This window comes from Leuresthes tenuis, unplaced genomic scaffold (genome assembly GCF_036924035.1).
Source record: "Leuresthes tenuis unplaced genomic scaffold, fLeuTen1.0.hap1 SCAF_12, whole genome shotgun sequence".
Taxonomy (NCBI): Eukaryota; Metazoa; Chordata; class Actinopteri; order Atheriniformes; family Atherinopsidae; genus Leuresthes; species Leuresthes tenuis.
Window position 1 is genome coordinate 19842564 of NW_027325366.1, and position 14446 is coordinate 19857009.

A 14446-nucleotide genomic window follows, 5' to 3' on the forward strand; every position below is an offset into this window, starting at 1 on the left:
ATGGGAAAAAATGTCATCAGACATTTGAGTTGCTGAGGAAAGTGAGTGGAAAATAATTATATATGAAAATCGAGCCTGCAAATTTTTTGCTAGCATGAAAGAAAATGTAATGGATGGGGGAACAGCATCCACTGAAAATCAACTTCTAATGGTCTCTATATCAAGAACTGTTTACAATTGTGTCTAATATGTGCAGTTCAGTCTGGGTGCAGTGAGCTCCCATCTCTGTTGACTCCCTTGATAAATTTGAAATGATTTACAGAAACTGAACTGCCAGTTAAAAAATAAAACCAGAACAGATTTTGCTTGTATGTCAGTGTATGTTGGACAACTCCTATGAAAAACTTAAATAAGTTAGTCTCAAAAGACCAGATCTTATTACTGCTTCTGTTCTGTGTTTGTCAGTCGCTGGATTTCAGCCACTGTTACAGTTTTCTTCTGTTTGGGAATGACAAAAATGAGCTTCCACTCACTCCAGAGGCATCACATGCATCCATTTCCTCAGGATAATTAGAATTAACAAATGACAATATGATTGTGTTGAAAATATTTCTGATTCATTTTAAATGACTGAACATTTCTTGCCATGCCAAAAAAAAAATACAGTTTCTCAGTAATCCATGAAAAAACTTAATTTCAAAGCATTTTGATAGTTCTTATCCCAGTTTATGAGCTCTTTGCATGTATTCAGTGTGATTGTAAATGACTATAGTTTTTGGATCTGTTTCTTGCAAAAAAAAACAATTGATGTTGATGCTAAATTCTCAGGGCTGGGGATCAGAAAACAGGTTTATCATATGCTAGTTTGTTATTTTTGACTGGACAGTAGAATTTAGCCCACACACTGGGACTGAGGGTGAGCCACCGGAGGTCTTGCTGTCAGGTAAAATCAATCAATCTCATCTTTTTGCCCATTAGTTGTTGCTGTTCGCTTCAGAGCCTCAATGCTCTCACAGTCAGTAAAAGTGTGTTTTTTCAGAAAAGGGATGCTGACAAATCGTAGGCTAAGACTGATTTGTTTTTCCTATGGTTCATCCTATCCCAATGACCTTTCCAATGACAATCACTGACAAGCAGAGCACGCTGAGCTGTGATTCTGGAGAAGGGGTAATTTTCTTTCCACGTAGCCAGAGAACAACAAGCATCGTTTGGATTGCCCAAAAAAAGTGGAAGTTACTGGACTTATGCATCGACAAACTGAAAAATATCTGTGATGATAACAGCGTTCATAGTCCCAGCAAGTGTTCGTCCACTGAATCAGAAGCCTCTTTAACCTTGTGTTGCCTTGTGTTGTGGGACAGGATGGTGCTAATCTGGCAAAGGTGTATAGGTAGCCATTGGGTGAACTTACAGTTAATACAGCAATGTTAAAGGATACCTTATTTAACAAGTTGGTACAATTTCCTGAGGTCTTATTCAGACAGATCTGACATGCTCTGGTCAAATATTACTTAGCTTAAGCACAGCAGCCATATTGTGCACTATGTTGGAAGAAAACTACTGTTTGAGGGTTAGGGGTGTGGGGAGGTGAGCAGCCACTTACTCTGCAGACCCTCTTTTTCGGTCAGTCCCTGAACACGAAGGAGCTCCTGAAGAAATTTCACTATCAAACCTTCAAAAGGGCATTGTTGAATAGTTTTATATGTTTGTATGTCATGCTGGCTGTCAAACCCCAAACTGCAAGTTACTCAAGTTTATATCATATGATGTGTTTCAGTATCTTACCTGTTACCCAGACCTGGGCCTCTGGTGTGCAACTTAATGCAAAAAAATGCAAACATGATGACGTTATTCCTCCAGTCACACCGGTCAAGCCCTCTCTTTATTTATAGATATAGTTATTTGTGTGATCCCACAACAGGTAACGGATCCCTTTTAGAGGCACAATTTCTTTATGATTCCAGCATTGAACTGACCCAATTTTGGTAAAACAGTCCAATTGAAAGTGGCTGCTACTCACACTTTTGCTAACTCTTGCTGGAACCTTACCTTCAAACAAAAGGTTTAACCACTGAACGCTTATGTCGTCTGAGGCAGGGACTGATATAAGATGCATACTGCTCAGTACAAAACAGAACAGTACAGAGCATTTACATGCAAAGTGGGCTTCATCATTCTACCAGGTTGATTGGAAGCATGAAATTGAGGATTTTCGAAGATGAGACCAAGCAGAGGAGATGGGATGAACTTGAAAAGTGAGTTAAGTTTCCAATGAAAATCTGAACGGGTCACTGAATGAGATAGCTTCAAGCCTGGGAGGCATAAAACAAAATGCCAGCTTTGTGTTTTCCAAAAGGTGTTGAATTCTACCTCCCAAGTATAAGCTCTCAACAGAACAGCCAAAATGATTTGTTTCATAAGATGCTCCCTTTAAGAGGGTTTGTTGTCCAAAAAATATTCATGATGAGGGATTGGTTTTTAGTGGTTCACTTAACGTCCAGAAAAAGAGCAAACAATGTCTTGACCACTTTGTCTGTATGATTCAATCTTTGAGCTTACCTTACTTTGACCAGGCTTTTCTTCTTTATTTCATTTTAATGTCATCTTCTTTTCCAAGGCTTTTTCCTCAACCGCCACTGAGGCAGCGTGAGCAAAAATATCTTGAGTCAAGACTCTTCAACAGACACTACACAATGCTGTTGACTGTTGAACGACTAGACTATTTAATAACTCTCATGAAAATATAAAAATTTTAGTCATCGATTTAGATGTTGGACATGAAAAATTGTTGTTTCCTAAACACAAGGACATGACTGTGGTACAATGAAATAAACTAAATTCCATCCCAAAAGAATAAAATGCTGATGAGACATGAACAATGTGAAGTTCAGACCTTAATCTCATCTATAATTTGTTGACGGATCAATTGATGACAAGACAAGGGAGTCTTTTGGTTTTACAAACCTTTCTTTTTTTTCTTTTTTTTGCTTTAAATTATTGAAGTGGCAGCCATGACAAGACAGGTCGAATTTCTGTATCTAAATGTTAAGGACAGGAGCTTCAGTGGTTCTCTCATTTTATCCTGAAGCATAGAACAAAACTGGGGCATCCTTCATGAAAGGACTGATTCTGTCCCGCAATTTCTTGTGGCCACATCTTTCAACGTGATTGTATTAATTCATTTGTAATCACTGTGATTTTCATAGAAAGATATGACGACGGGAGGCTGATTATGAGTAGACTGTAACAACAGTATCTTCTACCTCCGGTTCTGTATCTTTTCAGTCTCAATAACTAAATGATATTTTAAGACCACAGTTCCAAAAAAGATCAATATGCTGTATAAAATTGAAAAAAAAAAACAAGAAAACCCAGAATGCAATGATTTATAAATGTCACAAATCACTATTTTATGCACAATAGAACATAAAAAACAACAGTGGTTGAAAATTTGACAGTTCTTTAAATTAATTAATACCTTTTTATCATTATCACTTCATTGCAAAGTGCTGGCTTTATGACTTAATTTAAATTAATTTCAGACTTAAATCAATGATTTCAATGATATCAGTTGTAAAAATGTGAAAACAACATAAGAGAATTTTCAAAATGTATCATTTGTTATTAATCAACATCAATCCAATATGGACTGATGGCTTAACTGTATGAAACTGTCAGTAAACCCATGATACGTTTGGTTGGGTACTGTGGGGAAGGGGGGAAGTTAGATAGAGTAGCAGGGTGGGGAGTGTTTATAATTAGGTGTCTGTGTGGCTGCAGACATTTTTCTTGTCTTATTTAGTCGGAAACGTGTTTAAGCTGCTTTTGCGTCTGTATCTGGAAAACCGAGGACAAGAGCTATTTATAATTGGGTTCTCATTCGAGCAATGAGAGCGTAAATTCATTTACAGTCACCAAGAAAATGTTTCAGTCCCCACGGTATTCGATTCCCCATGTTATGTGAGCTTGAACAATGCTGCTGGTGACTGTATGTGGTGGGGTTGTAGCTTTCACTTTCATATAAACAATCTACTGACAAGTTAGTTTTCTCACTTATTTATTTCTTGTGCTTGATTTCACACCGAGCTGATTTTCACCATTTTGGGACCCCATCATCAGACACCTTTTATAAATCTTCACTATCGTTCAAACCATTATGAAAGTAATTGTGGAAGACTTTAAGCACAAGATTGTAAACAGATCTGAAATAATGTAATTATGTTAACTCTGGCACTGCCATAAATGATAAGCCAGTTGGGTATTTCTCTCTTAATTTGCATGGGCCTTTATCTTTTCGGGTGACTTCTCCTTTTCCATTTGCTTGCTCAGCCGCTGCTTCTGGGCAGCGAAACGATAATGTGGCTTAATGTTGTGCAGATTTGAAGAGGGATGGGACATGCAGGTCTGCATCTGGTCAAGCAGAGAGTAAATCTCTGTGTTCTTCATTTGGACATATCGTTCCAAAACGCTTTGCCCTGGCTTGTCATGGCTCTCTGGACAAATGCGCTGCATTAAAAGCAAAGCAACACAGCGGCCCTTTTCAAATGCGTTCTTTCTAATGGTCATCTGTAAATTTCTGCGTACAGTTTAAAATGGTTTTCACCCATGAGAAGCGCATCAGATCACAACATGCACAATTCACGGTGCCTCTGTGCTGACCTACCTGAAGCTTTGACCCCACACTGAAGCGTACAGTGTTCTCTTGATGCCCAAAGGTGACATACATGTGCTCTTGTGAGTATATGCGCACACTAATGTGGGGTCCAAGGGTGAAGGTGAGAGGCTTGAAGGGGAGGCTACGGACATGTGGGTCAAAATACAACCAGTTCCAGCGCCTCCTCAGATCTCCTGACTCACTGAAGCAGAGACCTCCATTAGGAGTCAGATTCAACCTTAAACACAGCACAGAGATAGGAGATACAGATGGTCAAAAACTCTCTGAGGGAACCTGGGAGGTCTTAACTATTTGATGCCAAAAACACAAAATCAACAGTTCATACGTTTTTGATTAGAAACAGCTAGCCATTGGCAGAGGGCAACAAAATACCTATAAGCCCCTTAAATAGCAAGTTATTGATATATTATTTCTTATTTTCTTGAGAAAGATTACATTTTAATGTGTATTTTTTGGGGGGGTTGAAAAAACACAACTAGGTTTGTTGTTTGATTAAGCTTAACTATAATTTTTCAAAACTTCTTGATTCTGATTTTTCCACTGCAAAAGTGTAAAAGCATATTTCTCACACACTAACGCAAGGCCTGATTTTGGTAATTGAGTTCTTACATTACAGTCATGACTTTAATGGATTAACAGTTACCATATCATTCCATTGGGGTGGTAGCATGTGGAGCGGCCTTTATTTGTGAAAATGCCTTTGATGCCGGGTTCTGTGTCCTTGTCCTCCAAGATTATGTGAGTGAAGTCATCAGTTTCTGCTGAGGATACTATAATGGCTGCTTTCCCAGAGGGATAACTTTCTCTATTAAGGGTCATTAACAATGAGCAAACCTTTTATCAAAAGAAACAAATGTAGCCTCTCATTTATATTTTGACCTAATCCTCTACCTTCTACTTTATGCAAGACTTAAAAGGATACAAAACATTACCCGTTCCATCTGGACATAGGGTCAGGAAACATTTCCCGCTTCTGTAAAACTTCTTGATTACTTCTTTTATCTGTGACACAAAATGGCCAAGTTATTTATTAGCCCATGTGTCTGGTAAATACTTCTGTCTCAGCACATGTTCCTGCGCCTTTATCCTTTTTTCCTGCATCTTTAACAGATGATCAAACACTGATTATGGTTTGGGAAAGACCACAACAAAAGCCTCGCCATTACAAAAGCATAAACATACCTTTGGTCCACCATCTGTCGCTGCCTGTAGTGTAAACATGCCACTCCGAAAGATGCGAGACTCATCCGTGATCTCTTTTGACAGTCTATATGTTTTAGGTTTGATTTCAGTACACCCTGAGCAGAGAAAGGAGAATCTCTGTTTGTTCGGGTCTCCTCAATAAGAGGCAGTAAAAGCGGCGTGCTTAACATTATCATTTGTGCTTGTTTATGTAGACAAGTCCTGAGGTTGCATACTTACCGGGGCTTTCATACAAGTTAGTTTTTCTCGGTTTTCTCCAGGGTAGCAAATACCTCAACCTAAATTAGACAATGATTGAGTAATTTTCTGAAGAAGATGTGACGATGCAGAATGTGATGCCAACACTCAGACACCACCTCATACCTCAGCTGAATCTTGCATGGAAAAGTGTGATAGGTGTCTTGTTCACATTGTCACAGCAAATGCACTGAAATTGTGGGATGGTAATGCTATACTTTGCCATTTAATTTGTAGAGGGCAGCATTTATGTGGGTTGATGCCAACCTGTAATCATGTATTTTCAGTCAACAGCAAATTGATTCAGCCACTTCTGCACGGGGGTTGAATCCTTTTGTTTGTGACTTTTAATATCTTACTCTAACTTAGAATGCAGTTGTAAACCATTGCTCACCAATTTTGACTGACAGCAAAGTTGAAAAGTGAACATAATAGATGTTGAACAACAGTGGGTCAGATATGGCTCACATTTTCCTGGTTTGATTGTCCATGGTGTAATGACACCTCTTAGCTCCTTATGAACATTTTTTGTGATAGATATGGAATAGTTTTTGACAGTTTCACAAAATGCAAGATGTTGGAAACTGCAGCCATATGAAGGTGTTATTGAAAACAAAGCAATCTAAAAGTTTGGATTATATATGACGCAAATGGTGCAATTTCAAAAGAAACCCAGAAAGCATGGAGTTTCACCTACTTTCTGAGCTTGTTAACCAACAGGGAATTTAAACAATCTACTGTGTGACAGCGCTGTATATTTTGTGCTATTGTAATCACTACACAAAAAGAAGTAGAGTACAATGTATGCCATTATATACAGTTATGTCTAGGTTAAGGAAGAATAAAAAGGGACATGGAGTGTACATTACCTACCTTTTCTGTTCTTTAGCAGCTTCCTCCTCTTCACTATCAACGGTTGCATGAGAGTTCACATCAATCGTTCTATCAGCCTCTTTCAGTGCCAGTTTCTTTCTCTCTTCCTGGATGAGCGCTCTGATTTTCTTAGCTTGCTCACAACAGAAGGGCTGAATAAAAGAATTTCAATGCTACAAATTTCTTTTCACTTACAACCGAAGAGCTGAATTCAATAGTACAAATTTCTTTTTACTCGCTGTGCTCCTCGGCTATGAACCTTGCTCAACCACAAATTGGGTGATTCTGTCACTCTGTAAAGGTTATCCGAGCAGTTCATTATTTCCAATGAACTAATGTTAAGTAAAACAAACTGCGCTCACCTTCTCAAAGTGAGTCTCATTTTCCAGTGGTTCACCGTGTGTGAAGGGCTGACAGAGTTGCTGGCAGTAGTCACAGTGAGTCAGGTGAAAATCTTTTTCAGATTCAGCCTTTGGAAACTGCAACAAAAAAAAACAGATTCACAATCATCTCTCCACCTTAGATATTATAGCGTGTGGTTATTACTATGGTTATTACTAGGAAAATGAAAAAGAAAAAAAAAGGACATTGCTGTTGTTTCCAAGCACTGGACTCGGTCAACACCACCTTTTTAATGCGAGGAGTTTGTTTGGGCTCTGGCTTGTATGCTAGGAGGCGAGGTAGACCCAGACTTAGTACATTATAGTCCTCTGTCTTGTCATCTTCTGTCTCCTAATATGGAACAACAGAAAATTAGTAAAAAAGACTTGAACATATTATTTGATGTACATGTATAACCGAGAGGTACAGTCCATAATATTTAAAAGATTCAAACATAGATATGACCATCAGCACTTAACGACCTTAGAGTGAAGAAACTGTAGGCCTGGTATGATATTTACATAATTGTTTTTACATTATTAAGCAGGTGGGGTGGAGCTAGTTATAGATATGTTCTTACATTAAGCTTCAATAAAGCTTTGCTATTTATTTCTGAAATAGATTTCGAGTTCGGCTATGTAATAAAAGTACGTAAAGCTGAAAAATAAGTTAAATAAAGAGCACAATAATTGAGTAGAACTGCAAAAGTTAAGAGTTAATAGAGCACCAAATGGCCTGAAAAACTGTAATTTATTCATGCACCTACAGTAAGTTGCTTGTCTATGTCCGTCTTTACCTGCAACTCGAGTTCCTCAACTTCCTTTTGAACTGCACCAGAAAGAAATAATTAGGAATCTGACAGATGTCTTCAAGTCAGGAGAGGCAAAGGGGAGGGACAGATGACCCGTTCTCACCCAAACTGATTACATAGCTTACCTTGACAGCTGAAAGAGAGGTTCCTCTCCGCCCACTCCCAATCTGTCTGCGTTTGAGTGCTCACCAGAGTTATACATTTTCCATCCAACCCGCGAACCTCCGTGAAATGTGGCAAGACCACACTGTTTGGAAGACTGAAAATGCAAAATAAGAACTTTGAATTTATATATATGTACAGAAATATATATATATATATTTAAATATCTATACCAACACAGTGTACCTGTAACTGTTAGCCGGAACACTGGTGTTAGATTATTAAAATTAGACCCTTGGCTAACACAGGCACATTTTACGTTAAACTTGTTTACGAGTCTGTTCATGTAAACTGTATTTTTTCCAGCACACATGGAGAAACTGTTTTTAAACTAACTAACAATTAGCTTTATTCATTTCTTAATCATCTTTTCAGAAGAAAAAAATCTTGAATGTGAGCTAATTGATGGTTGGTAGACCGCTGAATTCATTCTATTATTATTATTATTATTATTTCTGTGAGTCAGTGTTTCTGTTGGGGATCTAGTGTGGTTGTTAGTGTAGATTATCAGCAGTGCAAGTTAGAGTAATCCACCCAATTTCTGAAAAGGTTTCAGAAGATTAAGATCAGAGAAGGATGTAAATACAGGTATGCTGTAAGAAGGCCAGCAAGGTAACAAAAGAACCTTTAATTTTTAACAAACAAAAGGCACAAAGGACAGGAACTCCTATTAACAAGAAATACAAAAGCAGCAAGGCAAAACAGACCTGTAAGCAAAACAGACATGAAGCAGGAAACAATGACGAGGAAATGGCAGAGAACAAAGGAAAATATATACATATATATATATATATATATATATATATATATATATATATATATACATATATATATATATATATATATATACATATATATATATATATATATATATACATATATATATATATATATATATACATATATATATTTGGGGTTGGGTTGATGCTAATACAATGCAGGTTAAAGACAACTGAAACACCCGAACACAGATATAGAGCAAAAGAGCACAGGAAGAAAAACCTAGGATCATAAAATAAAAACCAATCAAGCACAAAGAAAATAACCAAATTCACACAATAAGAGAAGAATGTTTTGTGTGTCCTACAAGGACACCGAGTGCACGTGGGTATATAGAGCTATTGCAAATTATGCGTTCCAAGCGTTCCAATTAATACTGTGCATGTTATACTAATCCAACAAAATAAATCTGGAAAGTAAGTCATTAGGGGACTGGATTACATAATCTAACTACCACTGCAGAATCTATAATGCATCTTGACAGCATTATATAATCTTTCATTCAATGCCATACTCAGTGGCTGCTGTTATTTCCTCCTAAGAGCACAGTGATAATCCAAGCGTTTTGAGACGAAACAAAATTTCACATCACACAATTGGAGGTAGCAATTGCAAACTGTTTTGAAAAAAAAAAAAAAACCATCATGTTTTCACATGAAAACTTGTTTACTGCAAGTACCACAGCAGTAATGATAGCTTCGGCAACAAAAATCAGAAGGCAGTAGCAGCAGTTAATGTTTCGTTTTCAAGATGAAAAGCTTTTTAACCACTTTGAACAGTACAACAGGCTGATGTCATAGCATATTTTACAAAAAAAAAAAGTTAAATTACAGCTAAAGATAAACATACAAGGGGTGACTAAGAATTAGTGAATGTTACTTTTCATCTTTAAGTCTGTCAGTCAAGCTTTTGCAAATTGCAGTCTCTTACAGATTCTCTTCCACTGATGGCAAACTTGAGCCTCTTGGTTCTCTCTGTTGGCCTACATGGAAAAGAAACAGAAAATTGCATTCATATAGAGTCTGCAGACAGCCTAACTATGAACATTTCTCATATTTTTTTCATTTCCAACTTACTTCTCTCAGTCTGCTCTTGGGGAAAAATGCCAGCACATACTTTCCCAAGGTCATTTGTCACAAGTGAAGCACAGATCTGAGCATTGAAAAGAGAGCTGGAGTTGTTGTCAGGCACGTTATTAACAATGGGATCTCTCTTGTCGTCACATGTCCCGTGCTCCTCCAGGCTGTTCAGGTTGTCATAAAACTGTCGAGGGGAGAAGTCACCTTCTCCAGGACTCTCAGGAGAGAGCGAGGTAGAGGCAGTGTCTCCAAGGTAGGATGGGGACAGACTCATGTTTTCAGAACCTGGTATGTCAAATGAAGCAAAAATCTCCAGAGGAAACTCACTGAATACTGTACAGTTCCATTCCTATCCTATTTGTTATTGTTCAACTTTGGTTGCCTGGCAGTAGCAGTACATCAGTTTCATACAAAATGTCACATAGTTGCAGAATATCCTTTTCAAACATGCAGTACATTAATCAGAAATTACTTCTTGGAGTGTGATAGAAGCTTTTGTTGCTTTAAGCACACAAAAAGTTCTCTAAAATAGATTTTTTTTAATCACATTTAGGTTTTTTTAGGGGCACCTATGCCCAAAAAAACCAATGGACTTGTTTTTATTTATTTTTTCAAGAAGATAAAAACAGTAACATAATATACCCACAGAAGACTAAAATGATCTCACTCTGTGATAATAGACGGAGCTCTTCAACACTATCCTTTCATTCAGGGTGATGCATCGAGGGAAGTAATTACAGTCAGTACTGACAGATCGATGACTAATGCTTACAACAATACCTTAGTCTATAAAAGTCTGATTTCCCTCAGCTGGTTTCCAACATTTACAACAGCACAGCGCCAAAGAGTTATTCTGTGTATTAAACATAGAGCCTATTTTTCTCGGTTTTACTGCGACTTTCTTGCACAGTGTGTGTGTACATCTGAAGGTAAGCTGGAATAAATCACTGCATCACACTGTGTAAGCGCTGTTTGTTAATTTATTCTTGTCTTATAAAAAGGAGATTGGACAAATGCTTTACAATGCCTCAATGTATTGCTGCTGTACATCTAAAGACAAATCTGCTAATTATTGCAATTCTCGTTTTCAGTGCGGATTTGGCAAAAACACTTCAGGGCTTTTCTGTGGAAATCATCAACAATGTGGGCCGTGACACTCCTTCTGTTTTTTGGAAATATCCTCTGTGGATTAGAGGCCAATGATCAGCTTTCAGAACGTCTCCCTGTAATTGAGCACTCAGAAACAGCCTCACCTAGTCTTTTAATAGAGGAAAAGCCAAAATCCAACAGCTCAGTTCTTCCAACCCAAGTAATAGCAGCAAAAATGCCACATCCTCCTATGTGCTCAGAGTCCGCCAGAATCAGAAGTGCCTTCAAATATGTTAATATTATGGTATCAGTGATTGTGTTTGTTGTTGGAATAGTGGGAAATTCAGCCTTACTTAAAGTCATATATGTTAACAAAAACATGAGAAGTGGACCTAACATCATCATAGCAAGCCTTGCTTTGGGAGATCTGATCCATATTATGATAGACATTCCAGTCAACTCATACAGGGTGAGTTAATTGCCATCAAATTGTTGCATCCTGCGCCTCTGCAATCTATTTATTTCAAAAGTTCAAACTTGGTGTTCTTTTCTCTTAAAAGAAATGTCCTTGTCTTTATTGCAGCTCATGGCAGAGGACTGGCCCTTTGGTTTAGCTCTATGCAAACTCGTCCCCTTCATCCAGAAAACTTCTGTAGGGATTACTGTGCTGAGTTTATGTGCTTTGAGTGTTGACAGGTAAGGAGATAAGGTGCGCTGTCCTGTGCCCTCCAAGAAAATTGTATTTGCTTGTTACCATCTGTATTTCATCTAGCAGACAGATTTGTTTAGCATTGGTCCTTGAAGTGTGCTTCAATTGAAAGAATATATCATTGCTACAGACAAAAAGTTCCCCAAGCTATATCATGTTCTCATTGATTTCGCAGATACCGTGCTGTTGTATCCTGGAATCAAATCAAAGGAATTTGGGTTTCTGTGTGGACAACAATTGAAATAACCCTGATATGGGTTATTTCTATCCTGCTGGCTATCCCTGAAGTGGTTGGCTTTGATATGATAACAATGGACTATAAAGAAAAGCATCTGAGAATATGTCTGCTTCATCCCATGCAAACCACACAGTTCATGCAGGTAATGTAATGCTGTGCACCCAAAGCTACAAGATAAAATAAACACATCAAGTGTTTGAGAAGGTCATCTTTGAATGGAAAACAGATAATAATGATGTATTTCTTTTTTTTTTTTAATAACTTCACCACATGCTAAGTTGATGTTTCTGTTAACTCATACAACTATGTATGAAATATTGTTTCTTGGATGCTGCATCATAGTAACCCCAGCACACCACGTCACCTCCAGCACTGACAGCCTGTTGGCCTCTGTCATGTTTAATCAACAGTTTTATAAAGCTGTAAAAGACTGGTGGCTCTTTGGCTTCTACTTTTGCATGCCACTGGCTTGGACTGCAGTTTTCTACACACTGATGATCAGGAAGATGCTGAAAAATACCGAGACCACATTAAGCGAACACATCAAACAGGTTATAAGATAAACCTGCACTTTTTGGCACATTTAAAAAAATGTTTGACATGTTTCCATCGTTTCGATTTTAACATGAATTCTATCTTTTCTTTTAAAGAGGCGAGAAGTCGCAAAAAATGTCTTCTGCTTGGTGATTGTGTTTGCAATGTGCTGGTTGCCTTTGTACCTCAGCAGAATCTTAAAATCAACCATGTATGACGAGAAAGACCCAAACAGATGTCAGCTACTTAGGTGAGCACGAAGAACTGAGATAACTTTCTTTTTTGTAAGTGGCTGAGTTTTTGTGTGATTTTCATAATGTCTATGTTACGTTTCAGTGCCTTTCTTGTCCTCGACTATTTTGGCATTAACATGGCATCGCTGAACTCATGCATCAACCCAATTGCATTGTACATAGTCAGCAAAAGATTCAAGAGATGTTTCAAGGTGAGTGCTTTTGTAGGTGCTCCTTTCCATTGTAGACAAACCAGGTGAATGTTGAAAACATTGTGGTTCATGTTGGATGAGCTGTCATGTGTGTCATTAAGGACATAAAGAGTCATGTCTGAAAAGACTGCTGCCCAGACTGCAGCAACTGCCCCCGAGGGGGATAATAAGTGAAAGTGGTCTGAAAAACATCATCAAGGGAAAAGAACAAAAAAACACTTGGCAATATAACAGACACTTGAATCAGTGTGATGTGTAATGTGGAAAAAGAAAACATAGCTTCAAGGCAGTTTTTAAGGGAGGATGTTCAAGTCTTTATTACATTACAATCTCTGAGGAAGATATTGGAATTATCATTTGATTTATTCAGACTAACATCAGGTTAACACCACAGCCCACAGGGAACATTTTTCCACTGCAGTAACTGTTTTCATGTCATATTTATGTATTCATTTTTGCACTTGTTGGTTTAGATTATCACCTCTATGTCAATTAAAAGAAAACCTCAAGTTTGCTATTTAATAAATGCCAACTTGGATAATTTTCTACAAGACCTCCTCTTGTATGCCCTCACTGAATTAATGAAGGCTTGTCTAAAGGCTCATTTTTAAATAGCACAAATGAAAGTATGATTTTCTCCCTGTGAAATCGATGAGAAATGTGTTTTATGCTCTGGTCAAATTTTGCGTGTGATCTTTCAGGCATGTCTGTGCCGTTGGTGTCCATCTGTTCAAGCTGAAACGCGTGATGAGGCGCAGGCAGCATTGAAGTCCAGAATACAGGATCAAGCCTCAGAGCAGAGTTGCGACATCAAAGCTCACAAGGAGACTTCCACACCTCCACCAGTTAACACCTAACTGTGTTAACAAAACTCATGTGGAACTGTGAAAATACTTTGTGATCTGTCAATATTTCTTCATCAAATATGTATGGCTATCAAAACATCAACTAAAGCAGCTTTATCTGTATCTTGGAAACCTTGACATGCCATCCAAATAACAAAAAATACCTTCTGAATCACACCGGGGCACTGTCTTTTGTAATGCTGTCGTCAGTTGAACATCTGCTTTGGCATGAGCAACCTGGAGTCAGACTCTTCAGACTATTATTTGCCCCCGAGGCTTGACTCACTTCCAACCATTACATCAGATTTTACCTCGTACCTATCCTGTATCATACATCACGGTTCTCAAATCACTGTTTTGGGTGCGATGTTAACCCTGGCACCCATCAACAGTTATCTTGTCACAGCTTACGGCCTGCATATATATTTATAAAATTCTGTTTCTG

At 38.0% G+C, this 14446-nt stretch overlaps 2 protein-coding genes across 2 annotated transcripts; one reads left to right on the plus strand and one right to left on the minus strand.

Annotated features, from left to right (window-relative positions):
• Positions 1-4055: 4055 nt before the first annotated feature.
• Positions 4056-10415, minus strand: LOC140319205 (uncharacterized). Its single transcript, XM_072396803.1, has 10 exons — positions 10208-10415; positions 8246-8368; positions 8076-8137; positions 7556-7636; positions 7291-7407; positions 6929-7080; positions 5538-5630; positions 5259-5414; positions 4604-4832; positions 4056-4446 (listed from the first exon to the last, which is right to left on the minus strand). Exons 1-10 carry the CDS (start codon positions 10413-10415, stop codon positions 4210-4212), a joined length of 1458 nt encoding a protein of 485 aa, XP_072252904.1. The 3' UTR covers positions 4056-4209.
• An 867-nt stretch (positions 10416-11282) lies between these two features.
• ednrbb (endothelin receptor type Bb) lies at positions 11283-14196 on the plus strand. The gene is made up of 7 exons (XM_072397666.1): positions 11283-11699; positions 11814-11926; positions 12115-12319; positions 12588-12728; positions 12828-12961; positions 13048-13156; positions 13858-14196. Exons 1-7 carry the CDS (start codon positions 11283-11285, stop codon positions 14011-14013), a joined length of 1275 nt encoding a protein of 424 aa, XP_072253767.1. The 3' UTR covers positions 14014-14196.
• The last annotated feature ends 250 nt before the right edge of the window (positions 14197-14446 follow it).

What these genes read in the sequence shown, in the direction of transcription:
- ednrbb (XM_072397666.1), top strand. Translation starts at nt 11,283, where the DNA reads ATGTGGGCCGTGACACTCCTTCTGTTTTTTGGAAATATCCTCTGTGGA. An exon ending in TGTGCTTTGAGTGTTGACAG is followed by an intron (nt 11,927 to 12,114) that starts GTAAGGAGATAA and finishes TTGATTTCGCAG; the next exon opens with ATACCGTGCTGTTGTATCCT. An exon ending in AAACCACACAGTTCATGCAG is followed by an intron (nt 12,320 to 12,587) that starts GTAATGTAATGC and finishes TTTAATCAACAG; the next exon opens with TTTTATAAAGCTGTAAAAGA.
- LOC140319205 (XM_072396803.1), bottom strand. Translation starts at nt 10,415, where the DNA reads ATGAGTCTGTCCCCATCCTACCTTGGAGACACTGCCTCTACCTCGCTC. An exon ending in AAACTCCTCGCATTAAAAAG is followed by an intron (nt 7,408 to 7,555) that starts GTGGTGTTGACC and finishes TTTTTGTTGCAG; the next exon opens with TTTCCAAAGGCTGAATCTGA. An exon ending in ATGAGACTCACTTTGAGAAG is followed by an intron (nt 7,081 to 7,290) that starts GTGAGCGCAGTT and finishes TCTTTTATTCAG; the next exon opens with CCCTTCTGTTGTGAGCAAGC.